Below are 15,680 nucleotides of genomic sequence, written 5' to 3'. Positions count from 1 at the left end.
ACTCAGAATACAGTCCACTGACTGTGTCATACAATATCCTGCCCGTGACACGATTCCCTAGAGCTCTGTGAGCTCTTTCATTACATTTGGAGAAACTAGGTCAATGCCATATGGAGTCTCCCTCCTTTTACTTCTTACAACTGCTTGTAAATATATAATTGACTCAAAAATAACAGTTAAGAGGACCTGACTCATGAAAAAGAAGTATTTTGACGTGTAGGAAAGTTCTGGGCTCTCATTGTCAGCTGCTATGTAATTTGATAGTTGTCTAAAACATTTTCTTCAAATACTCCTAGCTTAAAGTCTTTGTTAAGATTCTATGGCTTAGACTATAATTGAGCCCTGCTCGTAACAACCAACTCTTGTGAAATTTTAAGTAGAAATTGCAAACCATCACACTGGTTTTGACAGATTTTACAGTAAGAGCTTTCTCGGACATCTAATCTTAATGTTTTTCTTTCTCTTTATTTATCTGTTTTTAGCCTTCCTCTTCCTCACTAAAGGTTCTAGCTTAGGTAATCAAAGCATTTGAAACCAGTCCTTGGGCACTGCTAGGCTTGATAAAAGTTACCCAACATTGTTAGAATACGAGCGAATTTCTTAGCGGTTGTTTGAGACGTTTTATTATGACTTGAGAAAGAAAACTAACTTGAGATGTGCAGCTAAAGTTAAATGCTTGTTTTTCTAGGTGCATCCAAATGAGCTAACAAATGGTGTCATAAATGCTGCATTTATGCTTCTTTTCAAAGATCTTATCAAACTGTTTGCTTGCTACAATGACGGCGTCATTAACTTACTTGGTAAGTGACACTGCTGTGACCCATTCGGTCTGACTGGGTTGTGATAAGGCTGACAAATTCCTCATCTGTGCGATGAGTCTGTTGCCTAGCTTCTTAAGCACCAAAGTGAGTATCTCAGCAGAGTCAGGGTTGATTGACATGTATGATACTGAGGGACTCCTGATGGTGGTGCTGACTCAGCAATGTGGCCATGAGGATGAATGCATATCTAGGGTAGACGTCTAGTACAAGGGAGGCAGCATGATCTGTCTCCTCCCTCCTAAAGGACCTGCCCCACAGAAGACTAGAAGTGATGGCAGGTACCAGCCGAATTAGGAATCCTGTACTGTTCAGCCTGTTCAGTCTCCACTCTGACTTCCTTGCTACCCCTATAGCATTTTCTCATCCTTATAACTAGAAACTTGTTGGTAGTGTATGCCTCTGGATTCACATATGGGGAAAAATTGACTCATGACATTTTTCTATTTTGAAAGGTCCACCCACTTCCTTCATAAAGATCTATCCTGACCTCTTTTGTAATCAGTATGTCAGCTTCATTTTGCTAAGTCCCGATCATCCAACCCAGTTGCTACCCATGATTTGGTCTTCCCTAAGTCTCACTACAGGAGACAAGGTGGATAGTACACTACAGAAGGCTTGGCCTACTATGAAAGTTCCATGTTTTGTATTCAGGTCACCCCTTTGCGGAGTTATTATTCACTCCGTTGGTCCAGCTAGTACCAAGCTGCAATTTTCTGCTTCTGTTATGAGGAATTTCCCGAACGTCACAGATATGATTTAAAAAATAAATGAGAGGCATGGCTGTGCATGAGAGATACTCTGGAAATGACTCTGTGTTCATACTGGTCTGCTTATTCGTGCCTTGTTTGACGGATGTGTGTGTATGTGTGTGTGTACATATATATACATATATATATTACATATACATATATATAACATACATATATATACATATATGTATCCATCCTAGGATATCCTTATGTTTGCTCAACTTCACAGCTTGATTGATTACATAGTGCCCACTCTGTGTCTGAGGACCACTTCATTCTCTTTGGTCAGGATCTTGGTCTCTAGAAGTAAGCCAACAACTCCTTTAAAAGACATCGCTGTTACCTGAGGACAAGTCTCTGTTATCACTAGGGGCCCATGCTGGAGCGTAATAGAGGGATTGCACAACATTTAAATCAATTGCACACTCCTTAAGTGCCTTCTGGAACCAGGCAGCTTGGCAGACTCTGAACTATGTTTTAGTTACAAGGAGCTGCAACTGTAAAATATACCTTTGACCTAAAGCATTCTTTAAACCTTTGGAGACTGAAACCTTATTAAGGTGGCATGTCCAGGAACTTTTATGGATCCTGCCTTACCCTTTGCCAGTCATATCACTTACCAAGACATGCCTGATATCATCCAGTAAGAACCGTCATCCTGATGTTATCAGAGCGATAATGTCCTATGGGATGGTGGTACCACACAGGCTGATGTTCTTAAAATGAGACAATGGCCATAAATGCCACCTCTGCTGACAGTGGACTCCTTCTGATGGTCTCTGCTCATTGGGTTAGAGATAAATGCATCTTGTACCTCAGTAGCCACATCCCAGATGCCGAGAACTGTGCTAATTCTCCTCTGGTGGAAGAGGACACATTTGGGTCTCTGTGAGTAACCTTTATTGCTTGATTAAGTTTACAATAACTAATGTTCACCTCTAAAACATTTTTTTGCCTGAACAAAATATTCAGGTTACTGGGAGATGAAGTAGAATTGTTATTCCTGTGACTGCACAGGGGATCATCAAATTGTTGTGACTTTGATAGTGTCAGAGTACATTCCTTTTTAAGAATCAAGGAAAGTACCCACAGGTCATTCTATACATTCACTATATCTAATTCCTGGTCATAAAGCTTCTATCCAAAATGGTGAAACATTGATATCAGTCCCAAGAGGCAACAGCATCTTAGAGTCAGAGTTCCTTAAAAGTCTGGGTGGATAAGCCAACTTCCACTTTCCAATCCCCATGTGTAAAGAGTTTAGAAATCACCATTGTCCTAACATGTAAAGAACTGAGCAGGCGGGAAAACTCTTTGGAGTCACAAGAGAGGTTAGACAGGACAAACTCTGCCCCTGCGATTGGAGACACTGTAAATCCTGGCTAACCTGGTAATCACTCAAAAGTGAAGACTCCTGTGGGAACTGGGGCAGAGGTGAGAAGACCTGACTGTCACATTGCTGGAGGCAGACTGCAGACAAGCATGAGTGTTGTAACCAGGCAACACTTTCACTTTGCTTTTAGAAACTCAAATCCCTGTGTGCTCTGGAACAGCCGCCCCTCAGTTTATGGTTAGCTTTCATCCTGATCAGTTAAATCTAATAAAATTAGACTATACATTTAAACTAGTGAAGAAACATACCTTACCAAATTGGCGTCTAGTGCCAAAACATGTATTCCAGAAGCTCAGAGACATCACCTATGATGAATGTCCCCCAAACTACAGGGCCTATTTTTTTTATATATGGGCCTATAATTTTTGAACTCTAGAAACTGAAAACCTGGGGGGTGGGTCTTGAAGTGATAAAGAGAGGGGAAACTATTGTACCTGTAAAGAGGCAAAAATAAGACATACATGCAAGATCTTCTCAGAAGCCAAGACAAGACAAGGCAGACAAGAAGGGACAAGAATGAAGTTTGCAAAGTGTTGAGAGGGGACCTGAAAGCCCTAGAATCTTGAATTCTTGGAAAGGATCCTGCATGGAACTGGTAAAATAAGTGCCTTAAGTTAAGAGTATTTGCTATTTCTATAGAAGGCTGGGTTTGTGCCCAGCACATCAGACAGCTCAAAACCAACTATAACTCCAGTTTCAGGGAATCTAACACTTCTGGCCTCTGTGGACATAAATAGACACAAATGCAAATAAAAATTAAAAATACCTCAGATAGTGAACCAATGACAGACCAAAATATAGATACTGCCAAAGTCCAACTGGGTAAGCTAATGAGTTTTATTGAGGGAAACTTATCAGAGCAAAAATGACTTAAAAACAGCAGCATCACCAATGCTACCCCAGTATGACCAACAGTTATGAAATCTGTAAACACTCTGCAGCCTGCAGGTAGCTCAACAGGATGAAGAGTGTAACTTAGTTGGTCTCTATTCCTTCTAGGCAGGTCAGGTTGTTTGAGTGTCTCTCAGCAGTTCTTACTGCTTATATATGCTGCAGGTAGTGAATCTGTTTAGTTTCAGGGACTTCCTGAATCCTTTAGTTGCTCACTTCCCCAGCTTAATGTGTTTCCAGTGAACTAGAGTATTCTCCCATCTGTTCAAACATCCTGCATCTTAAGGAACTTCATTCCAAGTCAGTTTTATCTTAAAGGAAAGTGCTACATGGCATCAGTCAAAAAATTGAGCCAAGGATTTTAAAAATTGAGCAAGTAAAGGCATGCAAATGTCTTCACATGTATACACATGAAAACAGCCACCTATTGTGACCTCCATCAGATGATAAAAATCAAAACAACAAGCCAGTCTGAAAACAGTGCACTGTCTCTGATTCCAATTGTATGTCATTGTAAAGAATTAAACTAAGAACTCAGTCAAGAGGTCACTGCTGATGAGCCGGGAGTGGAATGAGAAGGCAGAGCACTGGGGATTGAGGGCAGTGTACCAGTTGTGTGACACCTGAACAGTGAGTTCATGAACATCAGAATCACACATCCAACTGTGTACTTTGGATGATGTGACATCATAGGTTGGTGAACTGTAACTAACACAATGTTCACGCAGAAGCTGAGTATGGAGCATTTATGCCTGGTGGCAGGAAGAATGAGGACTGTTTCTACATTATACATTCATTTTTGCCAAAATGCTCCAAAAACTAGTTCTTTATTTTTTGTTTGTGTTAAGTGCACATGTATGTGTTTTACTGTCTAGCCATGTCCCTTCCCAGCTGTCCTATTTATTCTGTAGTGGTCACTGTACTGACAACTAGGATAAAGTACCTTTAGTAGAGCTTAAGGGCTTTGCTCAATGTGTTTGGAGTCCTCATTAGAACAAGAGTTCTTGATTCCATAGGTCTGAGGTGGGGCCTGAGATGCTGCAGGCTCAGTAGGCTCTCTAGAGAGCATTCCTGCTAGCCAGAGTAGTTCATTTTGATAACCTCTGTATGAGAGCCGCACCCGGATGCTCATACTTAAATCCCCAGTCTTTGGCGTGTTTGCCCAAGTTGATAAATTGTCGATCATATTGCAGATCTAATTTACTGTTCTTTCTTTCCTGCTAGCAGCTTTAGATTCCATTACAATTTTCCAATTGTTGTCATTTAGGGTTGATGGTTCACGGCACGGGGATAGGAGGATGGGATGAGGTAACAGGGTACCCAGTTAGATTTATATTTCAGACCAACATACTTCCTAAGGTTTTATTTTATGTGTATGGGTGTTTTGTGTGCAAGTTTTGTTTTATGTGTTTTGCATGCATGTATGTCTGTGTACCATGTGCAATGCCCATGAGGTCAGAAGAGGGCATTGATTCCCTAGAACTGGGGTTACAGAGAGTTGTGAGCCACCATGTGGGTGCTGGGAATTGAACCCGGGTCCTCTGGAAGAGCAATAAAGGCTCTTAAACACTGAGTCATCTCTCCAGCATAAAACATGGATACATTTTTAGAATTAATAAGTCATAAAATACTTCTAATAAAATGTATTTTTGTGTATCCATAACTAAATCTGGTGTCTCGTTTCTGTATCTGTCAGGTGTCTTGTCCACTAAAATTTGTGAGATCTTGACCTCCTTTAGGCATGCACAGTCTTACTCCTGAGTCAGACTCTGTTCGTGTCTGTCTCTCAAAAAGCTTTATCCCAAAAACTGATCTTAGGCACAGGGTGCCAGAGCTGGAAATCAGCCCGACTAATCTTGTAAGTCGCTTAACTGCAGCATCGGTGAGGAACTTCTACACACAGCCTCACTGTATTCTCTGTGAAGTCCCAGCATTTCTGCAGGAAGACAGCTAGAAAGAGGGGACTCGAGGGGCTCAAGCAAAATAAGGGCCACTAGCTGGAGATGTTCTTCCTGTCTGAGCAGGTTGGTCCTGCCTTCCTCGGATGTTGGTATCTTACCCTTGATACATTAGAATTACTGGATTCTAAGTCTCACTTTGGGTCATGAAGCCACTGGCAGGGAGGGTGGTTAGTAGAAACTGAGGCACTGTGTGTGGAAAGTCTTAATTCCCCAGGAAGCATGGGCTGACAGGAAACAGTGTTAGAGTGCCACAGTTTAACTTTGCCTCAAGCCAGATGTGAAACATTGTTTTCCTTTTTTTCCTTAAGGTCCTCGGTGGATGCCTGAGCAGCCACTTACTCTGTTGTTTTATTTTCCTTGTTCCTACTATGGTGGACTCGCCCATGGTTTGATAAGCTTCATTCTAGAAAATCAGAGGAAGCTTAGCTCAGTATATGAAGATCCCAGCTTTCTGTGGGCAGAGATGGCTACCAGGTTATAGACCTGAACCCAGATTCGCTGTGTGACAGTTTAAGAGTCTACTTCTTGGAGTCTCTTCAAGTACCAAAAAGTGTGTCTTCAGAACAGAGCGGAAGAAAAATAAACAGAAAGAAAGGAAAGGAAAAGAGAAACTCCTTCACGCTTTCTAACTAGAAGGGACTCTAGCATAGGAAGTTGGGTGCTTCTATAGGTGCCTGAAGCCTCTAGAAACTGGCTCTGGGCTCTGTCCCCTCCTGGAACTAAGCTCCTTTGTTTGCAGACCTGCTTTTTCGAGGCTGCCAGTTAAGGTTACTTTATAAATAAGAAGCTGCCTTGGAGGCCCAGCTTCTTGGCAGCACCAGGAAAGCTGGGAAGTGGACACTTGAAGCTATAATCCAGGATTAAGGATCACGTGGCTGTTACTTTAATCATTGCTCCTCTAAATCCAGGAAGCTGGGCAGTGGATAGCTTGGTGCTGCAGGCCAGTAATCTCCGATGCTTTGCCTCCTGCCTGTCAGAAGCAATAGACTGAGCAGTAGCAGAAAGGCCAGGGAAGACAGCCCCTGCCTCGGGGTTACCTTGTAGCTCTATTTGCTGTGCAGAGCTGAGGCTGGTGGGTGGGGCCAATCATTCACATTAAGCATATTGCTCTGGGGGAGTAGGGAGATGCTTGCCTTCTCTGGCAGATTCCTGCCCTAAATATGAAGTTGAAAATGAAATGAATTTTCATTTCAGGTGAGAGATGTTATTAAAGCAGGCATTCAGATTTTCCTATTACTTTTCTACAGGTCACCCTTACTCTTCCTCGAGCTTTTTCCTAAGGCTTACTTCAGGCCACTGTCTCTGTGAGACAAGCCACAAATGGATTCTTTCCATTCTGACTGTTCTGAATGTTAGCATTGCGATTCTTACTGTTTGTAGCTGTACAAACCCCAGGTACCACACAGTCTCTGAAGTCTTCAGCTTGTTGCCCCGAATCTCTTTTCTCCTTATGCCTTTGGTCTTTCAACACACAGCCCTCTTTGTAGCTCCTCCTCCTGGGCTCTACAGCCTGTCAGCAGTGACATCTTGTCTCACTTCTTTCTCATCCTCTCTCACTTAGCTTTATTCCCACCTCACCATCAAGAGCCATGGATTTGGTGCCCACCGTTCACTTAGCAGTCAATCAGGCAAGTTCAGCCATGTAATTCTTCCCACCGCTGTCCTGACAGCTGCTGAGCTGATAGTCTACTTTACTCTGCGTTAGGTTGATTTCATACATAGTTGGTATCAAGAGGGTAGTTTCTGTTTAGATGAAAATAATAGCTCTTTCAGCCATCTTAATTTTTAATTTGAAAATGTTAGCTTGCTGACTGACTTAGAAGGGGAAACGCTATAGGACCGTTGAACCTTTTTTGTATTAAGGACTTTGGAATGGGTCCAAGCATATTTCTTCTCCCCTTAGTTTTCCAGTGAGGCTTTCATTAACATTGTCTAGCTAGAAGGTAGGCACACAAGATGGGGGTCCTGGTTGTTCTGAGGCAAGTACGTGTTTTGCTGATAGGAGTGAGCCTTGTGGAAAGGTGGGTTAGTTGAAATCAAGGGATTGCTGACCAAGTAACTTTGTGTATAAACACAATTAGAAACAATTTGGGTGCTGTCTTAGTCCAGGTTTCTATTGCTGTGCTGAGACACCATGACCAAAAGCAAGTCCTTCAGTTTCACAGTTTATTCTCAAAGACAGTTGGGGCAAGAACTCAAACAGGCCAGGAGCCGATGGATGCAGATGCCATGGAGGGGTGCTGCTTACTGGCTTGACACTTCTGGCTTGTCAGCCTGCTTACTTACAGACCCCAAGACCCCCAGCCCAGAGGTGGTACCACCCATAATGAGCCCTTCCCCACAAATCACCAATTAAGAAAATATCCCATAGGTTTGCCTACAGTCCATCTTATACCCCTTATGACCCTTATGGGGTCATTTTCTTAATAAGGTTTCCTTCTTTCCGATGACTGTGGCTTGTGTCAAAGTGAGATAGTAATAATAATGGTGGTAGTAGTAGTAGTGTAGTAGTAGTAGTAGTAGTGTAGTAAAGTAGTAGTATAGTAGTAGTAGTAGTAGTAGTAGTAGTAGCAGCAGCAGCAGCAGCAGCAGTAGTAGTAGTGTAGTAGTCGTAGAGTAGTAGTATAGTAGTAGTAGTAGTAGTAGTAGTAGTAGTAGTAGTAGTAGTAGTAGTAGTAGTAGTGGTAGTAATCATTATCATCATCATCTAACCAGGTCAAATGCTACAAAACTTGCAATTGTTTGATTGTTACAGTGAAAATCTGACATCCAAGTGAGATATCTTGCTTACTAAGGACCTAGTTAGAGTCCACTTGGAAATCTCTCTCAGGATTTGAAAGTCAGTGCTAAAACATTGAATCACAGTTTTACAGATGTCAAATTTTTTCAGGCACTCAAAAGCAACATGCTGTCTTTAGTAGGGAGGAAAATAGGTCCATAGGAATAGGACTTATTCTTGACCCTTCCTTTGACTCCAGGGGATGAAGGAGCCTTGTAATTTGCTGCCTCAGTAAGACACTGTGTGTTGCCTTCTGTGTCACTGCTATTTCACTATCAGAAACAGCTATGAGATTATAGCCTAGAGAGAGAGTGATTGAAGGCCTTCTGTTATCAAACCCCAGTTTACCAGGGAAAAAAAGAGAAAAATACAGAAGAGACAATAGAAATTGCTCGACTGTTGGTGTATTAGTTCAAAGGGAAAACTGATATTTCTCAGTTTGATTTGTTTTCTCATGTTGCTTCTGAAGATCTGTAAAAGAAATAACTTAGATGATGTTGGAAGAAAAGTAATATAAGAAATTTGGACAAAGTGGTTTAAAGAGTAAAGGGAAGACAGGAAGAGGTATAAATTTTTCAGAATAAATCCTAATTGTCCATTTTCTTACACTACAATAGGTCATGATCCATTGTAACAGCAGGATGTTATCAGAAGCATTAGAAAACAGGTTAGGGTACATAAGAAAGGCTCTTCAGAGTTGAAAACATTTTTAATGTATTCTTTGGCAATTTCATACTTGCATATAATGAATTTTTACTTTATGCTCTCCCCCCATAGAGGTCTACTTCACAACACTTTGTCTCCTACTTTCATATCTATTTTTTATGACCCACTGAGGTAGGCTTGCTTACATGACCGTGAGCATGGGAGGGACCACTTATCTGAGTGAGCATGGTCAGCTTGCCAGTGACCTTTTAAACTAATATGAGAAAGAGTACCCATCTTGCTAAATCTTGGCAGGAAGAAAACAGCATGTGTTTGTTTTCTTGATCCCTTCTCTTGACTTAAATGCCCTACAGGGGAGGTCTGTGTAAAAAGTTAAATCACCACAGGCTGTCAACAGAAGGTAATGAGTAGTCGCCCTGGGTAATTCTTTTCCTAATTATATATTTTCAAACTTTTCTTAAGAAAATTCAAAATAACGTGTAAGATAATAAAGTTATAAGTTGAGTGACACAAAGAATTCTCGTGTGAGAGAGTATAGACGGAGCTTGGCTTTAACCATATGCAAATTTAAAGAGACACATTTATAGAGCAGAATCTGAGCTGTTGGTTTCTGTCTCTCTGCAGACAGTTCTTTACCGTGATGCTGCCATTTGCAGAGTCAGCTGGAAATTACTGACAGAATGAATTTACAAATGGCTGTCAAAACCTCTGAGAAAAATTGGTTTAAAAAAAAATGTGAAAAAACACATTGTCATATTGTAATTAAAACAGAGTACCTTAAGGACTGAATTCTTGGGAAGAGTAACAAGAGAACAACAAGGTCATGCTGTCTCTTAGTAATGTTGAGAAGACTGGGCTCACAGGGCAGAAAGCCATGAGGTGTTTGGTGACCAAATGACTATAAGAGCCCCCACTTTATCTCTCAAAAGCATGCTGTTATACTTGATAGGTAATTTATGACCAATGTAAGCATCAACTTATATGAGTAGAAGTTAAAAAGAATTCTTCAGTTCTGGAAGACTTATACATGGTTGGCTTATAATGTATTGATCATTGCTTAATATGACCTAGTAAGAAAATAATGATCCTTGGGTTGGGATGTAACCCAGCATGGAGTTCCCACCCAGCATGGCTTCAGTCTCCCATCCAAGAGAAAAAGGTAAGGTTGAGAGAGAGGAAAGAAACAAAAGAATGAGGAAGCTGGAGAACGCTGCAGTCATAGGGGTCATGACTTGAACATGTTACAGTGGCTCCCGTACGCTTCTGGATCAGTTCCTTTATGCTGAAATTGCTTCAAGTGAGACAGATGAACCAGGCACCTTTCTTTAGCTACGCAGAGTCCTGTATTGAGAAGCCACGTCAGCATTTCCCTGCCTATGCTTTAATTCAGGCCCTAAGCTTGAAGGAGTGGCTAACAAAAGCCTGGGTTAAAACAGAACTCTTCAAACTGCTCATCCCTTATCTCTTCTAGAAAAATTTTTTGAGATGAAGAAAGGTCAATGCAAAGACGCACTAGAAATTTACAAACGATTTCTAACTAGGATGACTCGAGTCTCCGAATTCCTCAAGGTCGCGGAGGTAAGTAGTCCAAGCTTCTCGGCTAAGGTAACCAGAGCTAGTGTGTCTGGTCTGGCAGGACATCTAGCACATGTCCAGGATGTGTTAGCATGAGAGGAAACCTCACAGTCATTCTCCCAACCTATCAGAGCAGTGCTCCACACTCCTGCCTCCCCATCAGATGCACTCAAATAAAATGCTCATGGGTTATACTGCTATTCTCCACATTGGTCCAGTGCCCCATTCCACTGTTCTGTTGTTCTATTGTAAGAAAGTTTTATATTTTGAACCCTGCATTTGCCTTTAGAAAAATTTACTCGTTGTTTATAAAGTATAAATCATTGAATACTCATCTCCCTCACCCTGTCAATGACTTAAATATAATTAAAAGGCTAAAGTATCAATTATTTTATAAGGATTACACATTGTTTCTTAAGGGTGTTTATTACACTTAACCGTAACAACTGCAAAACATGGTTGGCGTTCTTGAGATTATCTATACATTGGAGCTTTTTTCTCTTATGAAATCCAGTACTTGACTCACGCTGGTACAAGAATCGATGACGTTACTGTACCTCTGGTGGGATGGCCAGCGGGTTCTTACCTCACATGTGGTCTAAGTGCTAGAGCTGAAGCGCAGTGGGATGCTCCAGAGTTGATAGCGAAGCTGATGATGCTGTAGACAGGGGACGCTGATGAGATGTCTGTGCTTCTTTACTCCTGGAAGGATATACTTGCTTGATCTGTGAAAGATTAGTTATGTGCGGGCACTCTGAGCAGAAGGTTGCTTCCTTACCCATTACCCCCTGGGTGCCAGTTCCCCACTCAGTGTTCTAGAGGGGGCAGGAACTGGGCAGTGTACAGGGAACACACACTTCTCCAAACAGCAAACAAAGCTGGCCCCAACAGCTTTAGGAGAAAGGATTGCTGACACAGAGGCTTGTTTTTTTTGTTTTTTTTTTGTTTTTTTTAACGTAAGTTTGTTTTTGTGTCTCTTCATGCCTCATGTTGGCACAAATCAGTTCTCAATTTGAAAAGAGAGACACCGAGAAGGTGTCATTCTAGGAGTCTGTCTTTAAATCACTGAATAATAGGAGTGTTTTGTGAACATTTATAACACTGTTTATGGTATGGACACTAATTTTATGAAACTGTTTTACTAGAGTAAGCTTCTAAAGTTCAGTGGGATAACTTTAATCATATTTATATAGTTCTCTTTCATATTTATGTACTTTTTATCATTCGAACACACAAAAGGTGGTATAAAATAACAGTTTGGTTATGATCAATCAATACAGAAAAATCTGTAGTAAATGTTCAGAGCTTGGTTGTGCCATAGATGGATTCATGCATCCTATGGGCTCCGACTTAATGGTCAGTCTCCATTAGAATCATTTTCCCAAAGAGTCCAGGGAAGGCTTTCAGAAAGTCATGTTAAATGTGCGATTGTGGCTAAGAGTCTATCTCAGTGATAGAGCGCAGTGTGATTTGTTTGAGGCTTTCTGTTAGAGTTTTAGTACCACGGAAGCTAAGCCATAAGCTAAGATTTTGTGCTTATCTTTTTACAAAGCAGTAGGGAGCTGTCCAGCATACTGAGTGGTCAGAGGGTTTCTGTGGAAGTCCCTAGACTTCCTGTCGGAACTGCTTGAAGTATGTCTTAGGCTCTTTAATCTACTTTCTTTGAGCCTCAATTTCATTAATAAATGAATTACCATGTAAATTATAGATGAAAAATTATATAGTTCTACTAGAGCAACTTTAATATTAGTTAATAAATGCCGCATTGAATAAATTATAAGACAAGGAAGTTCTACGCAGTGCTTTTAAAAGGTAGACCATTCTCTGTGCTAACACGGACGTACCCCTAAAGCTATCCTGTTGAGTGAAAAACTAAGTCCAATACAAAATATGAAAATATACAGAAAAATTCAATCATGAGATTGCAGGAAAGCGGGCAGACTTGGTGAATACAGTGTCGAGGGAGGTGTCACAGAGTAAAAAAGAAAAGAGGCACAGGTCCCCTTCCTGTGTAACTCCAGCCTACACTATATACACATGTGTGATACATAAACAGTTGGGAGTATGGGAGTGTGGGTATAACGTAACACTTGGAAGGGAGACCTCCGAGACAGGATGCAGGCAGAGGACCCACGAGTCATGACAGAGGATATAAAACCAGTCCTTACTGTGGAGGGTATGCGTGTGTGGTGGGTCCGTGAATACAGATTGATGGTGTAAGTATAAAGCTGTAAGCTTGCTCCTCTACTTTGGAATGGTCGTTCCGACTGTGTATAGGTTCCCTGAGATGTTTAGACTGGGATCCGGCAAGGGTTAGAGTAGCTTCCTAAAACCAGCTGTTCGATGTTTTTATTTGGGAATTAATTTGGATAAAATGTCTTTATGTTTAAAAAGAAAATAAAATTTAAGTCTAGATATTGCTGTTACTGGTGGGAGAAAACGAAATACTTATATTTCAAATTGCCTTGTTTTATATAAACTCTAGAACAGAGGGTCTCAACCTTCCTAATGAGGGAACCCTTTAACACAGTTCCTCATGTTGCGGTGTCCCCGAACTGTAAAATTACTTCGTTGCTACTTCCTAACTGTAATTTTGCTACTGTTATAAATGATGTAAATGCCTGATATGCAGAATATCTGATATGTGACCCCAAAGGGGTTGTGACCCACAGGTTGAGACCCCTGCTCTAGAAGAATGGGTAAGAAACTGGCAAAGTGGCTCTGCCTGTAAGGAGGAAAGAGATGTTGCGTCCTGAACAAAAGATTAATAACCGTTCCCCAAGGACGCAGGCAGAATCACTTAAATTTTGTTTGAATAGTTTCATAATTGCTTAGCTTCTATTGAGTATGAATGATACATTTAAAATGTATTCTTTAAAATGCTTTCACTTATTTTTGGATTCTAGTAAAAAAAAATCTGTAAACTTGTTATAACTAACTATAATAATGAAATTGTTACCTTATTATGTTGAATGGGAAGTTATGTAAAGAGCATGTGCTTAAAGTAAGGTGGATACACAGAGTAATAATTGCTTTACGCCATGAGTATGCTGTGGTTTTAACAAAACCTATGAGTGATCTTATATTAAATGCCAAAGAAGTCATAAAAACCCAGTAGTAATTTTGTTTTGTTTTTTGTTTGTTTTTTTTATCCGCAGCAAGTTGGTATTGATAAAGGTGACATTCCCGACCTCACACAGGTAAGCATCTCAAGGGCCGTCAGTAGACAAGACATTAACAGTAGATAATTAACAGAGTTGAAAAAGTAGGCATACTTTGTAGATATTTCATATATCTTGAGTTTAAGCCAACCAGTTTTCTAAAAACGTTATTTAACCTTACTTACTTCTTTCTAATTATTGACTATGTGTGTGGATAAACAAGGATTTCACTACCCTTTAAGTGGTGACTTCTTTAATGGCAACTGAATATTCTAACTGGGTTCATTGCTTCGTTATTGAGCTTGAACCAGTGAGAGCTGTGAACATGTGTGTGACAGAGCTTGGGGTCTGAGTAGCTACTTCCAGTCATCAGAGCACGTGAGCATTCTGTCCACTCTCTCTGTTCTCTGCATGTGCCTGATCTGAAGGACACCCACAGAAGGGAGAAACCCTGGTGACAAGGTTCTTCATCCTCCCTACTCCCTTGGAGAAGGGTAATTTCTGTATAGACGTGTTTACGTCGAGGAGATTGAGGAGTGATTTTTCTGGGCCCTGTGTTTAAATGACTGAGAGCTGAGATCACTCATCAGCCATGTCAGGTGCACAGCTCCTAAGGAGGAGGACAGGGTTATAAATGGTCTTCAGTATGATTGATGGGAGCTGGTGGGTTTTAAACACCCCGTGATGACAAACGTCAGTCTCCCACATGTCCTTTTACTAGAAGCAGCATGAAGGGCGTAATGAAGGGCGTGGCCAGAGGATGCAGGGCTGTTCTCTTACACTTTCAAATAATGTCACATTGTATCTGATTGATTTGCCAGCTTTATAATCTTTTGAGATATTTTCATACTTGAAACAATATGTAAATGTTATTAAAAGTTAGGAAAGTTGATGGTAAGGGCTTTCTCTTTTTATAGTACTAAGGTATAAAATACCAAAATTTCATACAAGTAAAATTCATTGAAAAATTCAGAGCAGGATGACAGTACATTCTTTATGGGGAGACAGCCCCCTACTCATAGATAAAATATTAGTTACAATATTTCTATTCCTTTTAGTGTGGTCTACTGAAGTATATACCTGAATAAGGTGTTGATATATTTTAGCATGGGTAACTATTAAGTATGCAAGAAATGTTATTTCAAAAACCTCTTTGTTGAGTTAAGTTTATCTTTGTAACATCAGGATGCTTTCATTTTTTTTTCATCTATAGCAAAACACCACACTGCATTTTTTCTATGTATTCCAAATATACTATACATGTTTTAAAAAGGATATTGCGTATTTAGCTCAGTGAGTAGTTTTTAGAAATAGCCAATTTTCTTTTATACCATAGACAACCCTCGCTGTGGATAAATGCAAACCAGCTATTTAGTTCAGGGGAGCCCGGCAGGCAAGAACAGGCCTTCACAGGTCTCCCTCTGGGCAGTCTAGACGCTATGAGAGAGTCAAGGGACCGTATAAATACCTTGTTGGTTTTCAGTTTTGAAAATGATAGCAGATCATTAAGGGATGGGGCACATACTTGGGTTTCATTTTTAATGATACCAGAATACTCACTGTAGCTGATGTCATGGCTCGAGAACTCTATAGCATATTTAATGATGTGCACTGTACGTGCCAGGCCTCAGGAAGCCTAGGAGAAAGTTGTTCTATTAAAATCCAGAACATTCTATCCTGTTTT

The 15,680-nt window shown here is 40.6% G+C and overlaps 1 protein-coding gene across 3 annotated transcripts in view; it reads left to right on the top strand.

Annotated features, from left to right (window-relative positions):
* The window catches only part of Snap91 (synaptosome associated protein 91), a 106,536-nt gene that overhangs the window by 38,280 nt on the left and 52,576 nt on the right, over positions 1-15,680 (top strand). For all 3 annotated transcript variants that reach the window (XM_032909718.1, XM_032909717.1, XM_032909719.1), the window contains exons 7-9: positions 689-800; positions 10,732-10,838; positions 13,994-14,035. In XM_032909718.1, the coding sequence (XP_032765609.1) occupies positions 689-800; positions 10,732-10,838; positions 13,994-14,035 (261 nt within the window). The remainder of the gene's footprint in view (positions 1-688; positions 801-10,731; positions 10,839-13,993; positions 14,036-15,680) is intronic.

Source organism: Rattus rattus, chromosome 8 (genome assembly GCF_011064425.1).
Source record: "Rattus rattus isolate New Zealand chromosome 8, Rrattus_CSIRO_v1, whole genome shotgun sequence".
In the NCBI taxonomy this organism is placed as follows: domain Eukaryota; kingdom Metazoa; phylum Chordata; class Mammalia; order Rodentia; family Muridae; genus Rattus; species Rattus rattus.
Note: the sequence above shows the minus strand (reverse complement) of the source record. Positions and strands in the feature narration are given on the sequence as shown.